The sequence below is a fragment of the Lucilia cuprina genome, chromosome 5 (assembly GCF_022045245.1).
Source record: "Lucilia cuprina isolate Lc7/37 chromosome 5, ASM2204524v1, whole genome shotgun sequence".
Classification (NCBI taxonomy): Eukaryota; Metazoa; Arthropoda; class Insecta; order Diptera; family Calliphoridae; genus Lucilia; species Lucilia cuprina.
Genome location: NC_060953.1, coordinates 21,993,486 through 22,009,755, shown reverse-complemented (window position 1 = coordinate 22,009,755; position 16,270 = coordinate 21,993,486). Strand labels below are relative to the sequence as shown.

Sequence of the window (16,270 nt, the reverse complement as noted above, 5' to 3'; positions counted from 1 at the left end):
ACCCATTCAGTAGGTTCCTCAACACGAACAATAACGTTTAGACTAACCATTCTATCTAATTCAACCTTTAGCGGTTCATGTAACGAAAACGGTATTCTCCTGGGAGAATCCATAATAGGATTGACGTTTGGTTTTAACATTAGATTACATTCATTTTGAATAAGACCTAATCCTTCAAATATATCTAAATTTTCTTTAATAACATTATCTGTTGATAAAATTTTTACTGTTTTTACCAGACTCATTTTTATAGCTAAATTAAGCCCTATAATATTTCTACAATTCAAATTAACTATATAGAAATAATCATAATACTCGTTACATTCATAAATAAATTTAATTTTAACTTTACCCTTAATCGGCAACATTTCACCACTAAATGTATAAATTGAAGTTGTTGTTGGCTGGATAGAAGTTGATAGACCCAAACTTTCAGCATGTTGTTGTGATAATATGTTGGCATCTGCCCCTGTGTCGATTTGAAAGTCCACTTCTCTATTGTCAATTAACACTTGAATATTCCATCCATTAAATTTTATTTGTTGTTGATTTTGCTGCTCTTCAACTATCGAACCTACTTTATGAACATGATTGCTGCTGTTATTTAACATTTGTTGCTTTTCTGTTAGCTGAACATCTCTGTTGTTATACATTTGTAGTTGTTGATTTAACCCCTTGTGTTGTTGTTGTTGTTTGCGAACAAGTGACAAAGTACCAATAAATAGTTCTTCATTATTGGTGTCTGACAATTTTCTTATTTATTTTTTTCCATTGTGTTGGTGTTGTATGTTTTGACGACCATAACTGTTAAAATTGACGCCACTTTGTTGGTTTTGTTGACTATACTTGTTAAAATTAACGCCACTTTGTTGTTTTTTATTAAAGCACATTTTTGCATAATGACCTTTTCTATGGCAATTATGACAAACAGCGTTTTCGGCGGGACATTTATTTTTATGTACCTGACCACACTTTTTGCATGCTTTTTGTGTGGAATCTCTGACTTTTCTTTGCAATATATTAAGCCCTAGTCCTTCCAATTGGCTAGCGTTCTCACGGGCGGCTTCAATACTTTGGGCAATTGTGACTGCTCTATCCAAACTTATGTTACCTTCACTTAAGAGTCTTTCTTTAATGTGTTGAAAATTTGAAGATATTCCACAAACAAAAATATCTTTTACAAGATTGTCTCTTAGAACTCCAAAGTCGCACGTTTGACTTAGATTTTTTAGTGCTGTTACGTAATCATGAATAGTCTCACCACAATTTTGTTTCCTCGTAAAGAAATTGTGGCGTTCCATTGCCAAGTTAATTTTCGGTATAAAGTAATGATCAAATAATTTGACAAGATCATCATACTTTACCGAATCAATATCTTTGTCAAAAGATTTAAAGACATGGAAGGATTCTGAGCCCATATGATGTAATAGCAAGGCCACTTTCCTTTCATTAGATTCGCCATCTAATTTGGATGCAGTAAGATAAATTTGAAATTGTTCCTTCCAATTTTTCCACTCTGCCGCCATATTAGAGGCTTTTAAATTAATTTTAGCAACCACACCTAGTGGTTTTATATCATTGGACATTTTTTTTTATTTTTTTTTTTTATTTGACTAAAGACTTTTTCCACTCATTTAAATTTTTCACCTGACACCATGTTAAGTTGTAATGATAGATCAAGTTTTATTTTAATTTTTTATAATAAGAAAGTTCTATCTTATAACTTATATATATATATATACAGGGTGTTTCATATTATAACTAATGTAATATGATATAATGATCATGTTTACACATGATTATTATACAACAGCGTACATCTCATGTTCGTATATTACTGCTTGCATGGCTTCAATATTGTTGACTTCGAATAATTTGTGTAGGAAAATATTTTAATATTATAGGCAAGCCATATGAAATATATGTGGGTATTATAAATATGTTAGCGAGTTGCTGCGTAATATATTGTATGTGAAAACATTTTATATTTGTCTGTAAGCTGTAAAATGCAATAGCTTGTATGGGAAATATTTTTAGCAAAAATACTATTTATATATATTTATATTTTAATATTACATACGTATGCATAGGAGAGAATGTGCATTTTGGTTACTAATATATTAATAATTTTAATCACTGCTTGAAATATTGAATATTTGTTGTTGTAGTTTTATGTTGAATTCACACAGAACCTGTAAGTGTGAAGAGAGAAAGCTCTTTTTTTCGTGGTAAAGCTTAAGTTGGCAATCTGTGTGTATTATCTATGTCTATGGCTGTCATTTTATGTGTTAGTATTGCATACAATTATTATAAAATATTCGTAAATTTTGTTTTCTTAATTTTATATTTTTGTTTATAATATATTTTTCACAATAAAAATTACATTTATGAAAAATAAGTATATATTTATATGGATATAACAAATGTTTATTTAGTTCAGATGTGTAAATATAACATATAATTTTTACTTATTAATTAAAGTATTCGAATATTTTGCGACAAAATAAACATCATTATTGCAAATTTTCTAATTTTTAAATATTTTTCTTGCAATTCTGGCTAAATTATTGCAAATATTGATTAATTTCTTTGATATTTGACCAATTTTAACGCCGGCGAATATATTTTGCATTGGTACATTAATTAATATAATTTACACAGTTATAAACTTTATGACATAATATTTAACCAACAAACAATGAAAAAGGTAAATCAAATGATTTTGGGCATGGTTCGGTTGACAGACGGGCATTTCCAAATTGTCTAAAAGTGTTGCTGGCCAATTGGTATATTGTCGTATATTCATATATTAATCTAATAATGAATAGATTTCAGATTTCAGGGTTTTCTTTATCAACCTAAAATTAAAAAGCTTATATTTGGCTTAAAGAAGGGTCGATCCTACAATATATTTCTTATATTTGTCAATGGTTTGTTAAAAGTATTTTAAGCTATTTGACTTCGCGAATTTTGTCTAAAATTGGATAATAAACCTAAAATAAGTTTTTATGAATACAGCAATTAGTATTTTGTATATACAACTACTACTTATTTCGTTACCTTCACGACTGCTATAAAATTCATCCATAACTTAACAATAAGTAATTTTTTTCATATTGGGAGAAATAATTGTAGCGGTCATATTATAAACCATTATTTTTCCTTTATAATTAAGTAAAACGTTTTCAACCTTCTTAAAGGTTTTGCATTTCACAAATCAAAGAGTCTGGTTTAATTTTTTTCAAATTTCTTTTTAAAAAAATTAAAATTTTACTCATTAAATATTCAAAGCAATTTATTTTAATACCCCATTTACACATACATAAAATCTAGTAGATTTCATTTTAAATCTTTTACACTAACTTTTTTGGCATTTAAGAAGATTTAATTCTTTCTAATATTTCATAAAATTGTGTTTGATATAAAAAAGAAGGAAAAATGGAATATATTATTTATAATAAAAAATTAGATATTGAAATATAACATTACTTTTTATTTTAAATAAAGTTTTCATTCATGTTTTTTAATTTAGTAAAATTTTGTCGACATTTTAATTTTTGTTTCCTCTTTTTTTGTACAGCGTAGTATTTTTTAGTATTATTCAGCAAAAAACAGAGTTGCATCACTAAAAACTATTAGATTTTCAGTAGATTTTAACAAAATCTACTTACGAAGTAGATTCTGTTTTGAATGGGAAATCTAGTTCAAATCAACTAGATTTGGTTTGAAATATGATAAGTATTAGATTTTATGTATGTGTAAATGGGGTATAAAACGACTTTTTTCGATTATGCTGGTCCTGTAGTAAATGAGCGATAGTATTTATTTAGTCTTATATTCGAATTCAGAAAGAATAAAAGAAAACAATTTTTAAAATTTGTATTAAAACTATTTAGGTTTTGTTAGTGTTTTTCATACAAAATTTTATATATTGCTTAACATTCTTTTTTCTGAATACGGCCTTAGTTGTAAGATACAACTGTATTCTATACAAAAAGAACTCCAAATAATTGCTTATAACAGAAAAATATATTAAAAAATATTGAGCGAAATTTCCATTTAGTGGCGTTAACTCTAAATTGTCAAAATGGCGTATATAGTCATTTAAATGCCCGGCCGACGATATGGGAGATATGACCAATTGTGTACCAAAACAGGTGTTGATAGAGATAATTTTGAGGTTATTATTAACGATAAACTAATTTCCTTTGTATGGGGCTATAGGATCAAATTTGATCTCTGGTAGAAAAAATGATGTGTGACAAAACTCAACTACTTAAAAAAATACTTCAGAGTTACAAAAAACACGTAATTTTTTCGAGGTAGTCGGAAATATGTGCTCATATTTTTTTCAATATCAAAATGCTTAGGACAATAATGAATATTTTGCGTGAATTTGGTTGGCTAACTTCCTTTACTTAGAATTTTACAAGGACCTAGAATATATTTACTTTGTTGGTTCTGAGATGAATATTTCTTGGTGTTACACACGGGATAAGAAACATATATATACCCTCTATCTCTACTTATAGTGGTGGATGACATAAAAATAGGATTTTTAATTTGTAATTTAAGCACGCTTTATAAGTATATAAGTTCGATAACTTTCAGATAGAAAAGTGGAAACAATTGTTTCAGCAATTATTATTATTGATTATTTTTGCATTTTTAAAGTGGCTTATCATGTTCTTGCAATAAAAAAATAATAAATTTGACTTTCAATGTGAAATTTGTACATATCGTCACTTGAAATGCAGAAAGTTGTAATAACCAAATAATTTAAAATCGTCTTTTAGATTGAAAATGGTCCACTGCATCAAAATTATTATTGTCGGGTATTTTTAGAATTCTGTTGTCGAAAACACCTATTTTATTGACATGAAATTCAAAAGGGTGTAACAACAAATTAGTCATTTCCACAAGTCAGAAAGTCCATCAAAGCAATATAATAGAAAAGGTGTGTATTATTGTGTATTAATGTTAGGATATAAATCTTGAAAAAATACGTTTTTATACCAACAATAGTTTTTTTTTTGTCTCTCTTGTAAAATTTTTAAAAGTGTTGTTACGCCCTTTAGCATTTCATGTGAAGATATTTTGTTATATATTTTGATACTTTTTATATGAGAATAAATTTGGCAAATTATAAATATTTATGAATGTAGCTAAATTATTCAACAGCTATTCTATAAAAAAAATTTAAATAGAATAGCAAAACATATTGGTATGTTCTGAATATAGTATAGTTGATTTCCGCTTCTTGATCATAACTTTGAAGGATGTTGCGTCAAATGTCTTGCAGGGATTTTAGCTCAATATGCGTTGCCAATAGTGAGCTTGCCACGTAGACAACGGATGCATAAAGTTTAGATTGCGGCAACGAACTGTTGCAATGTTGACAAAGTTGCGTGGTCTACATTACATGTTGTTGTCGTATATATGTATGTATGTATGTATGTATGTATGTATGTATGTATGTATGTATGTATGTATGTATGTGTGTACGTATGTATGCATATTAGACCGACTCACTTTGTATGGAAAGCAAAGACGTGTTTTTGTTACAACTCTCAAAATTTACCTTGCTTTGTTTTATGATGATTCCCGAAATATCCGAAGTCTAGCGATGACCATTCGTGAGCTAAGAAAAAACTGTAAATTTTAAAAAAATAACTGAAAAGGGATATTTTTGTAACCGGTTCAGCCAACGAATGGCCATCGATAGACTCAAAATATTTTGGGAACAATCATTAAACAAAACAAAGATGTTTTGAAGCTCGGAGTAACTCAAGCACCATTTTTGTGAGTCAGTCTAATGTATATAATTGACAATGGATGTTATTGAAAAATTTGGTGTTAATTTGGTACCAGGCGTGTTTATTTATTTTCCCTCTGTGTACTTATATGTAAATTCTTACAGTTGTTTTAATTGAAAAAGGGGCATAACTCTTATATCGCCAATTTACTATTACAAATATTATCATATTTAGATATGATTATTAGTAACCAAGCAAGCACATTGAACTATGATAGTGTGTGGCCTACCAAGTTACTGCAGCAAGCCCTTCAATTATTAAAATTAAGACCCAGTAAACAATTTTTTCATACATGTCTAATATCAGAAATTTTCTGAAATAATTCCAAAAGCCTAACTATAATATGCATACACTAGCTTAAGTCAACTTAAGCAACTTTGCGAATACATATAAACTTATGCGACAAACTCTATTGTACTTAAGAGTTTCGTAAAATTTTATTTACTTACGGGGAAGTTACACCTACAAGTTTTGTTTTCAAGTTTTTCAAACAAACTTATTGTCAAAATCCATTTGAAATTGCTTCTGTGACATAGGCTGCAGGCAATTTTATGTTTCAAGATACCATTTTCATTATATTTATTAATTTTATTAACAATATTGTTAATTTTAATAAATATAATAATACAAAATATATACAAAAATTTATTTTTTTTTAAAAAAGATTGTAAAATTGAAACAGTAGATGGAAAGAAAAATTGAAAAGCAAATTTGTTTCAATTTAAAAAAAGTGTTAGTGTATTGGTAAAAAATTAAACTAGAAAGGCAAAACTTGATCGTGTAACGTCCAAGTTAAGCAAAGAACGACCTTGGCCGCACATTCCTTACAAAACCTAAGCAACTTTTTTTTGGCATTGTTTAAAAAGTAATATTAACATTATTATTTGTTTACATTATAATAACAACTAAACATCTGCATGGGTATACTTGTTGTTAAATTCACAGTAGTGCATAATATCAAAATACACGTACACTATTGTGAAAATATTTAACAAGCATGTGCAGGATGTGTAGGTTCGAACACAACCTGCTTAATTTAGAAACGGAATAATACTTGTCCCGTTGAGAGTTGTGTAATGTTTGACATAATTAGGCAAAAACATCTTAATGATAGCAAAAATATTTAGATATAGTGCGGCGCTACACAATACGATCGTAAACAAACAAAAATTTTATTTAGTTGCTTCAAAGTTGCCAAGCGCAAAAAGAGAAACTGTTATTGTAGTGGTAAGAAAATACTAAAAAACACTTAGAAAAAAGATTTCCTAGTTACACTTGCTATGATCAAATTTTATAAGAAGTAAAATTGTAAATTTTACAGGTAAAGCATATTCAAAGAAGAGAAAAATGTTTATTTCTAAACAAAGATTAAAGCTTTTAATGTAATATGTTTAAAAAAAGTATTAAAAATATTGTTTTTATGTATTTTTAATATTATGCATTCCTGAAAAGTTTTTTGAGTGTACGAGTTTTTTTGCAAGTTATTCTCTTGTTTGAAAATATTGTTGTTGTTTTTACAAATTTTTGCAATTTTTACGCTCTTGCTATGAGTTGTATTTATGATCGGGTTGTGTACGTGTGAATTGCCGAAAATCTTCGTAATTAGAACAATATGAACGCGCAACGCTGCTTCCAAGCATTAAACAAAGCATTTGATGTCGTTTTTTATACCCTTCACCATCGTAAGAAGGGTATATATAAGTTTGTCATTCCGTTTGTAATTTATATAATATAATTTTCCGACCCTATAAAGTATATATATTCTGGATCCTTATAGATAGCGGGGTCGATTAAGCCATGTCCGTCTGTCTGTCCGTCTGTTGAAATCAGTTTTTAGAAGACCCCAGATATCGGCGAGATCCGAATCTTCAATAATTCTATTAGACATGCTTTCGAGAAGATCGCTATTTAAAATCAGCAAAATCGGCCGGTAAATAACGGAGATATGAGCAAAAATCCGAGACAACCTCTGAAAATGTCATCAAAAAATTGTTATAAAAGCAACAACAACACTGTATATAGAAAAAGATGTACACGTGTGTGTGTAGATGTAATTGGTTTTATTCAGCTGTGTATTTTCTACTAAAATACACAGCAAAAAAATATGATTTGCATTTTTTGTTAAAATAAAATAATTTTCCCTTTAGTTTTGCAAATATATTTTTTAATGAATAGAAAAAACTATTTAAAACGTTTTCAATTATAGGAGAGTAGATTGTGAGTTATTGTACAATAATTTTTATGCGAATAATGTAAGTTTGAAATTTAAAACTAACACAAATTTTTTCCAAGTGCTTTTTAAAACAATTTTTTTTACAATAAACAAAAACAAAATCTACGTCTCGTCAATGTTTACCAGCAATGAATACGAAAGTGTTGTTGTTTTACTCTTGCATGTATACTGTTAAGAACAACAACAACGTATTGCTAGTATTAAGCGCATATAAGTGTATAGAAAACACACTGTCTATATCTAAGCGCATTTACAAAAACAAAAGAGTACCAAGCGCATAGGGCTTGGGCACACTTGGTTTGGTTGCTGTGTTTTTCGTTATGTATGTTTAGATGTCTGTTGGTTTAGATTCCTTGTATATTTTGTGTTTTATTTCGTTTAGCGTTGTTGTTCTTTTTGTTTAGCTTTTGATGTAATAATAATGTAGTCGGGAAAAAATTTAAAATTTTTAAAAGATGTTTAAAATACACTATGGTGAAGGGTATATAAGATTCGGCACAGCCGAATATAGCACTCTTACTTGTTTTAATTACAACTTATTACAAATTATGAAATATATTACAAATTATGGAATACATGTGAGTGAAAAAATTTAAAAATATTTTATAGCCATTGATTTTATCGATTAAAATTATCGATTAAAAGTAAACTCTAAAATATACTAATTGTATTTTATTCTTGTAACAATGCGTTTTGATTAAAATAACACAAATTTTATAAAATCACTCATAAGTTGTCTCGAAATACATAGATCATACATTATTCCGATTTGTTTTTCGCTCAACTCTATTGTCTTTGTTTCTTTTATATTTGTTTGCTTTTACACATGTATGTTGGTTTGCTTTTACACATATGTGTAGAGTATCAACTGCTTTTTAAACTTCGGCCGCACTACAGATAGTATTCATAAAATAAACGAGTGACTTATAAGTCATTTTTTACGCACTCGTACAAATGTCTAATAACAACAACAAAAGTTTAATTCCAATTCGCTCTGAGATAAAAAGCTGTTAGAAACTTAAGCAACTTTTTCTTATGAAAATCTTTAGTCCTTTTGAGTTACAAACACCTTTATGAAATAGATTTGTTACTAGTGTAGTTCATAATGAATCCCAATCGGATTTTGAGCTATTCCCAGTGTTGCCACCATAAAATTTAGAAACTACACTTGATCGACTCCTAAATTACACATTTAAAAAAAATTGCACATGCCCTTTATTAATTTTTATTTAAACACAAAAAACAATTAAACAAAAATAAATCATATACATATTTTTCTATACGAATATTTAAACAATTATAATTAATTCATTTATAAACAAAATATAAAATTAGATAATTAAAATATCTCTATATATACATATATAGTTATAACTGAGATCACTATTTCCAATTCTTTTTGATAATTGCTTGACTAAGTTCATAGCTTTCTTTACCGTTTCTTAAAATTCCTTCATTAGTAAAAAAAAATTATGCAATTGTTTCAGAAAACATTCTATTTCTTAAATCAGTTTTGCAATTTTTCAAATTACTTAAAATTCTTACAGCAGAAGCATTTGAAAAAGGTAATATTAAAATAAACTGAATTACTTTTTGTAGATTGGGAAACAAACATTCTTCTAAAGAATTTTTTAATTTAAAAACATTAGGTCAGTATACTTCTGGTTCTAGACTTGCATTAAGTTCAAATTTTTCAAAGTCTAATAGAGCATGCTGTCGCCATTCATTATCAAGTTGTTGTAAATCTATGTCGAATGACGGAAATCTTTTTTTAAATAGGGATAATGTATATGGTCCAAAAGACTGAGCAACTTTTGTATTAACATATCTACAATAGAATAAATTTGATCACTAAAATCAAATCTTGATTTTATTTGACGAATTGCCTCCATGTAAAATTCTCTACAATCTTGAAGAATGATTGTTTTTTGTGATGCAGATATCTGAGTTGATGATTCATATGCAACAAGTCCAATATAAATATCATTTATGTTTGAAAATAGGTTTTCATCTGATTCGTTGATTTGCCAACGCTTTTTGACTTCAAAACATCCATTTTTATATAATATATTTGCAATATATTAAAAACTTCACTTTTCATTTTATATAAAATTGGCTTTTCTGATTGAACAATGACATTAAAAGAATCTAGAATACCTAAAGCATATGGCAATCATATCAGATTTATTTAGCCAATCAGATTGGAATCTGAAGCCATTTCTTCCAGTCATCCCTAAAATAAATTATTATTTAACTAGATTTAAAAAACAATGTAACTTTTACACTCTTGAAACAAAATTACCACTAGAAATTAGTTTGAGTTAAATTTGATTATTTAGAAATTTTCTTATTTCTTGTTTCGTTATATTTGAATATAAAAATATGTATATGTACCATTTACATGTATGTATGTGAATCACCTTTTTTTAAAAACCGGCTTTCAAAAAATCTCTAGAAAAAGACGGACACTTTTTGCTTAAGCGTTTTAAAGGGAAAATAAATTTCTATGTATGTGCATGGATCGTTTTGATATAAAATTAGTAATACTTATGTAAATACAATGAGATTATAAATTACACATAATTTACACATGAGATCAATTACACATGGGCTACACATGGAAATAAAAATTACACACAATATGTGTAATTACACATGAAGTGGCAACACTGGCTTTTCCTCCTGCAATTTTTTTTAAACTGCGAGTTCCGAACCAACGCTACAATACACGGAACAGCATTTCTAACAGATTTAACTCAGGAGATTTTGATGAGCAATCAAAGAGTTAGGGTGGTATTACCCCATCAACTTTGCCAAAAGTTTTGGTTCATTACATGCTGAAAATCGGAATAAATTAAGTTGTTCAGTGTACTCAATCATATGATTCATTATGTGGGAGAAAAACGTCCCAAAAAGAAAAACAATTCAACTTTGTTTGAGTTTCAACATCAGACCAAAGTATAACAAGTAGTCCGACTCTTACATATTGGTTATTACTCTCTCAAATTTGCGAGTTCCGTGTGAATTCAAATACCTTGTGAGAAGTTTAAACTTGTCAAAACACTCAAAAGTTTGCCTTACTTTTTTGACCACTTTTAAAGATCGTACGCAAAATTTCAGCTATCCATAAAAAATATATTATAATACTTTAGTGGGGAGGGTATATTGGATTTGTGCTGATGTTTGTAACATACAAAAATATTCGTCCAAGACCCACCTTAAAGTATACCAATTTGACCGATACACAGTCCCCTTCAGAAAATTACTTGAATGTCCCAAATTACTTATAAACACAAATATCGCGATGAAATTCAGCACAACAAAATAAATATAAATATATTCACAAAATTTTATCGGCCTTGGTCCATATTTGCCCCTAGCCCCTATATAAAGCCTCTTTCAGAAAAATAGTTTTTCATCCATAAATTGCTTAAATGTATCGGAATAAGGGAATATTGAAGATTATGAAAAATAAATCTCATTTAATATTCATAACTGGTGTAGGGTATCATATGGTCGGCCACGACCGACTATACTTTCTTACTTGTTTAAAATAGATACATGGCAATTTTCACATAAAATATTATTTAATTTTTTAATTTTTGGCATTGAAAATTCAAACAAATTTAAAATTGTAATTTTTTATAAAACTGTGTGTTCAGAATGCAACAAGCCATATACATTTTTGTTAGCAACACATCCCTGTCAGCAAATTTGCGTTTAATTTTGGATACATGAACTAAATAGTCTATGCAAAGGCTCAATTTTATGTTTCTCACTACTAAGTTAAAAAAATTTGCAAAAACAAAATACTTTACATTCTAATTTTGATCACAATTTTGTTAAATTTAAGTGCTTTTTTATATACCAAAAGGAAAATTAAATGATAATAAGTAGATAGAATAAAAATTTGAAAAATTCACTAATACATTTCAGTAGGGTCATTTATGGGCCGATCCTATAAAAATTCGTAGAGAAAGTTTGGTTCATAAGAAACTTACTTGTACCTATAAAAAAATCGTTTTTTTTTCAATTCTTAATTTTTAAACAACTAACTGAAATATCAACGATTTTATCGGCCATAATACCAAAATATCTAAGGGTTCAGATGAAGTGGCCAAAATTGCTTGAGCTTGGGTGGGTAAGCGTTGAATCCACATAGTGCGGAGAAATTCATCTTTTACACCATCGTTTGCAAGATTACGTATTTCACGGAGAAGAAAACTAGGTTTCTTATCTCCAATTGGTAGTTCTTTTAAAAGTGTTTTTATACGATTCTCTTCGGAAATGGAAAAATGGTCAATAAGCCGTTGTTTTATCTTTGAGTACGCATCTCTTGGCTGTTGCAGGATAATATCAGTTACTTGAGAAAGAACTTCAGGCAGAGCAGCAAAATATTTGGAGCTTTCGTTAACCACGTTATGGTTTTCAAATTGAGCATCCAACTGAGCAAACCAAATGGCCGGATTTTCTTTCCAAAATCGTGGTATACGAAGATTTACTGTAGATGTAGTTGTAGGTGCGACAGATTCTGAAGCAGTTGCTTTCCTTGGCATCTTATATATTTACTTCTTGAATATAAATTTAAATATGCGCGGAGAACTCGGGGTCACCAATTATAAAAAATCGTTTTTTGAATTCTTAATTGGGTATTGAGCATTAAAGTCATTTTTTGAAGGAGACCTTACATGGGAGGTAGGGTCGATTATGGACCGATCCATATAAAATTTAGTAAATAGATTTTGACTCACATGAAACTTATGTGTGTCAAATTTCATTGCTATATTCTTATTTTTTATCAGTAATGAGCGTTATGGTGATTTTCCGAAAGGGACCCTAAAAATTGGTAGAGAGCTTTTGGTTCGTAAGAAACTTACTTATATTAAATTTCATCGCTATACTCGCATTTTTGGGCCGGTAATGAGTCTTAAAGTCATTTTCTGAAGGGGACCTTATATGGCATTTTGGCTCATATGAAACTTATTTCTATCGAATTTCATCGCTATCGCTATCCGAAAGAGCGGACCGATATTGTCCATTTTCAATAACAAAACAAATCCTTAGCAAAAGATAATATTTGCGCTAAATTTCTACTATCTAGCTCCTCCCGTGTGGTCCCTATTGTGATTTCAACAGACAGCGGACGGACATGGCTAGATCCTTTATGGGTCTATGACCAATATTTCGATGTGTTACAAATGGAATGACAAAATCAATATAACCCCATCTTTTTTGATGGTGGGTATAAAAACATATGTTTAATACATAATAGGAATAAGTGAGAGATTAGTGAGTGTAAAAATGTATAAAAAAGGAGAAATAAAAAATATGGCAAAACTGGAAAGTTGCACTTTTATGTTATAAAAAAAGTGACTTGAACCTGAAATGAAACAACTCATCAAGTAAGTATTAAACAGGCGAAACAGTTTCCTGCGAGCGGTGTCACTTCATTCACTCAGATTTTATCAAATTAGATTGTTTTAAACTTTAAGCTGTTACGTTATGGTTACAGTTTGGATAGAAATTTTTGGCAGGGATATTTAGAGTTAAGTACTTTTTCACTAACACATGCTTACAGTTAGGTGCTGCTGTCAAAGAGTCGGCCTACTTGTTATACTTTGATCAGGACTAACTATTCTCTCCAAAAAACATGGCCACAGCGTTAAATTTGTGCTCTTCATTCATTATTGGGCCTTTACTAAGAGGGTATTTAAGTCAGCCTTTGAGACTCGCATACGCTGTCTGAGTTTATGAAGGAAAATATGGACCTGTTTGGAAATAAAACTGTTTTTTAGTCATGCGTAATCATTTTCAATATTTATGGAGTTAATTCAGTTATTATTTTCTATAACTCACAGTGAAATTGAATTAAACTTCTGCTCTTGAATAAATCAATTAAATAGAAAATATAACACTTTGTATACAATGCCATAAAAAGTTTCTTAGGTTTCGAATCTATGTAATTAATAGGCAACAGTATATATCCGATCTTGGTCAAAGGTATATCATTTTAAAGGTATTTGATCGCAGATATATACAATAATAAGATTGGTTCAAAATTTTGGGAGCTATAAGCATTTAAGTTGTTAATAAATTAATTTGTTAAATTGTCAAGACAGTCCTTAGCTTTGATATCACGCTTTTTAAAACTTTAAAAATTCACGTTTATTTAAATTAATTTAGCTTTATTTAAAAAAGGTCAATCAAATTACCTCAAAAAGTATACGATTTTTTTTTTTGTATTTCAAGTGAAACGCTGTCATTTTTATACCCTCCACCACCATCAGTGGTGATAGAGGGTATATATAACTTTGTCATTCCGTGTGTAACACCAAGAAATATTCATCTGAGACCCAACAAAGTATATATATTCTGGGTCCTTATCAAATTCTGAGTCGATCTAGCTATGTCCGTCTGTCTGTCTGTGTAAAACACGCTCACGATAAAACGAAGCAATAGAATTTAACCAAATTCACCCAAAATGTTCTTCGTTTTCCTAAGTTGTTTGGTATTGAAAATGGGCAGAATCGGTTTACATCGAGAAAAGTTATGAATCAAAATTTGAAACAACCTCGAAAAAATAGGCATTTTTTACAAATTCTGATGTAATTTTCTCGAAAACTATGCAAGATAATTCCACAAAAATCGGCATACAATCGTTTCCATACAAGAGCTTAATCTCTGAGTAAAATCGCAATCGGTCCACAATTTCATATACCTTCCATACAAAAGTACAAATTCCCGGAAATTTGGTTTTTTGTTAATAACTTCCGTCGTAATATCGATATCTTCACAAAATTTTAGAAATTGAAATTTTATGACAATAGAGTTTATTCAGAGGAAAACTTTTTTGGTGGGTCCACAATTGGTCATAGCTCCCATACAAGGTCCCCTCCCGAAAATCACTTAAACGCGCACAACTCATTACTAAATTAAGATATCGATATAAAATTTGGTATAAGTATTGCTCTTATATACAGAAATATTACAATGAAAACTTTTTTGGATCGGTCCATAATTGGTCCGATTTCGGGAGGTCCCCTCCCGAAAGCAGTTAAACCCGCATAACTCATTACTAAATTAAGATATCGTTATAAAATTTGGTACAAGTATTGCTTTTATATACAGAAATATTACAATGAAAGATTTTTTGGATCGGTCCATATTTGGTCATAGCTCCCATACAAGGTCCCCTCCCGAAAATCACTTAAACGCGCATAACTCATTACTAAATTAAGATATCGATATAAAATTTGGTACAAATAATGACCTTATATACAGAAATATTACAATGAAAGTTTTTTTGGATCGGTCCATAATTGATCATAGCTCCCATACAAGGTCCCCTCCAGAAAATCACTTAAACGCACATAACTCATTACTAAATTAAGATATCGATATAAAATTTAGTACAAGTATTGCTCTTATATACAGAAATATTACAATGAAAGTTTTTTATGTATCGGTCCATAATTGGTCATAGCTCCCATACAAGGTCCCCTCCCGAAAATCACTTAAACGCGCATAACTCATTAGTTAATAATGATATCGATATAAAATTTGGTACAAGTATTGCTTTTATATACAGAAATATTACAATGAAAGATTTTTTTGATCGGTCTATATTTGGTCATATCTCCCATACAAGGTTTTCTCCCGAAAATAACTAAAACGCACATAACTCATTACTAAATTAAAATATCCATATAAAGTTTGGCACAAGTGTTGCTCATATATAGAGAAATAATATTGTGAAATGTTTTTCCGATGGGTCCATAATTGATCATAGCTCCCACACAAGGTCCCTCTTAGAAAAACATACACATAAGGTTCCCTTTCGAAAATCAGAAAAAAACGCACATAACTCATAACCAAATATTGATATCCATACATTTATCAAAAATATTGCTCTTATATACATAAATTCATATAAAATTGTTTTACGATCGGTCCATATTTGGTCGTAGCTCTCATACTAGGTCCAGAAAATCACTTAGATCCACAATATTTATTACCAAGTAATGATATAGATACAGAATTCTGAAATTTTGTCTTTATATACATAATTGGACATAGCTCCCATACAAAGTCCTTTTACGAAAATGTCTTAAACGCACATTACTTATTACCAAATTAAGCTATTGATACATAATTTGGCAAAAATATTAGTTTTGTATACTTCTATTTCTCCTATATTAAGTCCTGCCCGTATTTAAAGAGC

At 29.3% G+C, this 16,270-nt stretch overlaps 2 protein-coding genes across 2 annotated transcripts; both read right to left on the bottom strand.

Moving 5' to 3' along the window:
* Positions 1-680: 680 nt before the first annotated feature.
* On the bottom strand, positions 681-1,899 carry LOC124420433. Its single transcript, XM_046953156.1, has one exon. The coding sequence runs from the start codon at positions 1,584-1,586 to the stop codon at positions 759-761; it is 828 nt and encodes a 275-aa protein (XP_046809112.1). The 5' UTR covers positions 1,587-1,899; the 3' UTR covers positions 681-758.
* A 10,193-nt stretch (positions 1,900-12,092) lies between these two features.
* On the bottom strand, positions 12,093-12,605 carry LOC124420041. The gene has a single exon (XM_046951570.1). It carries the CDS (start codon positions 12,603-12,605, stop codon positions 12,093-12,095), a length of 513 nt encoding a protein of 170 aa, XP_046807526.1.
* Positions 12,606-16,270: the final 3,665 nt, after the last annotated feature.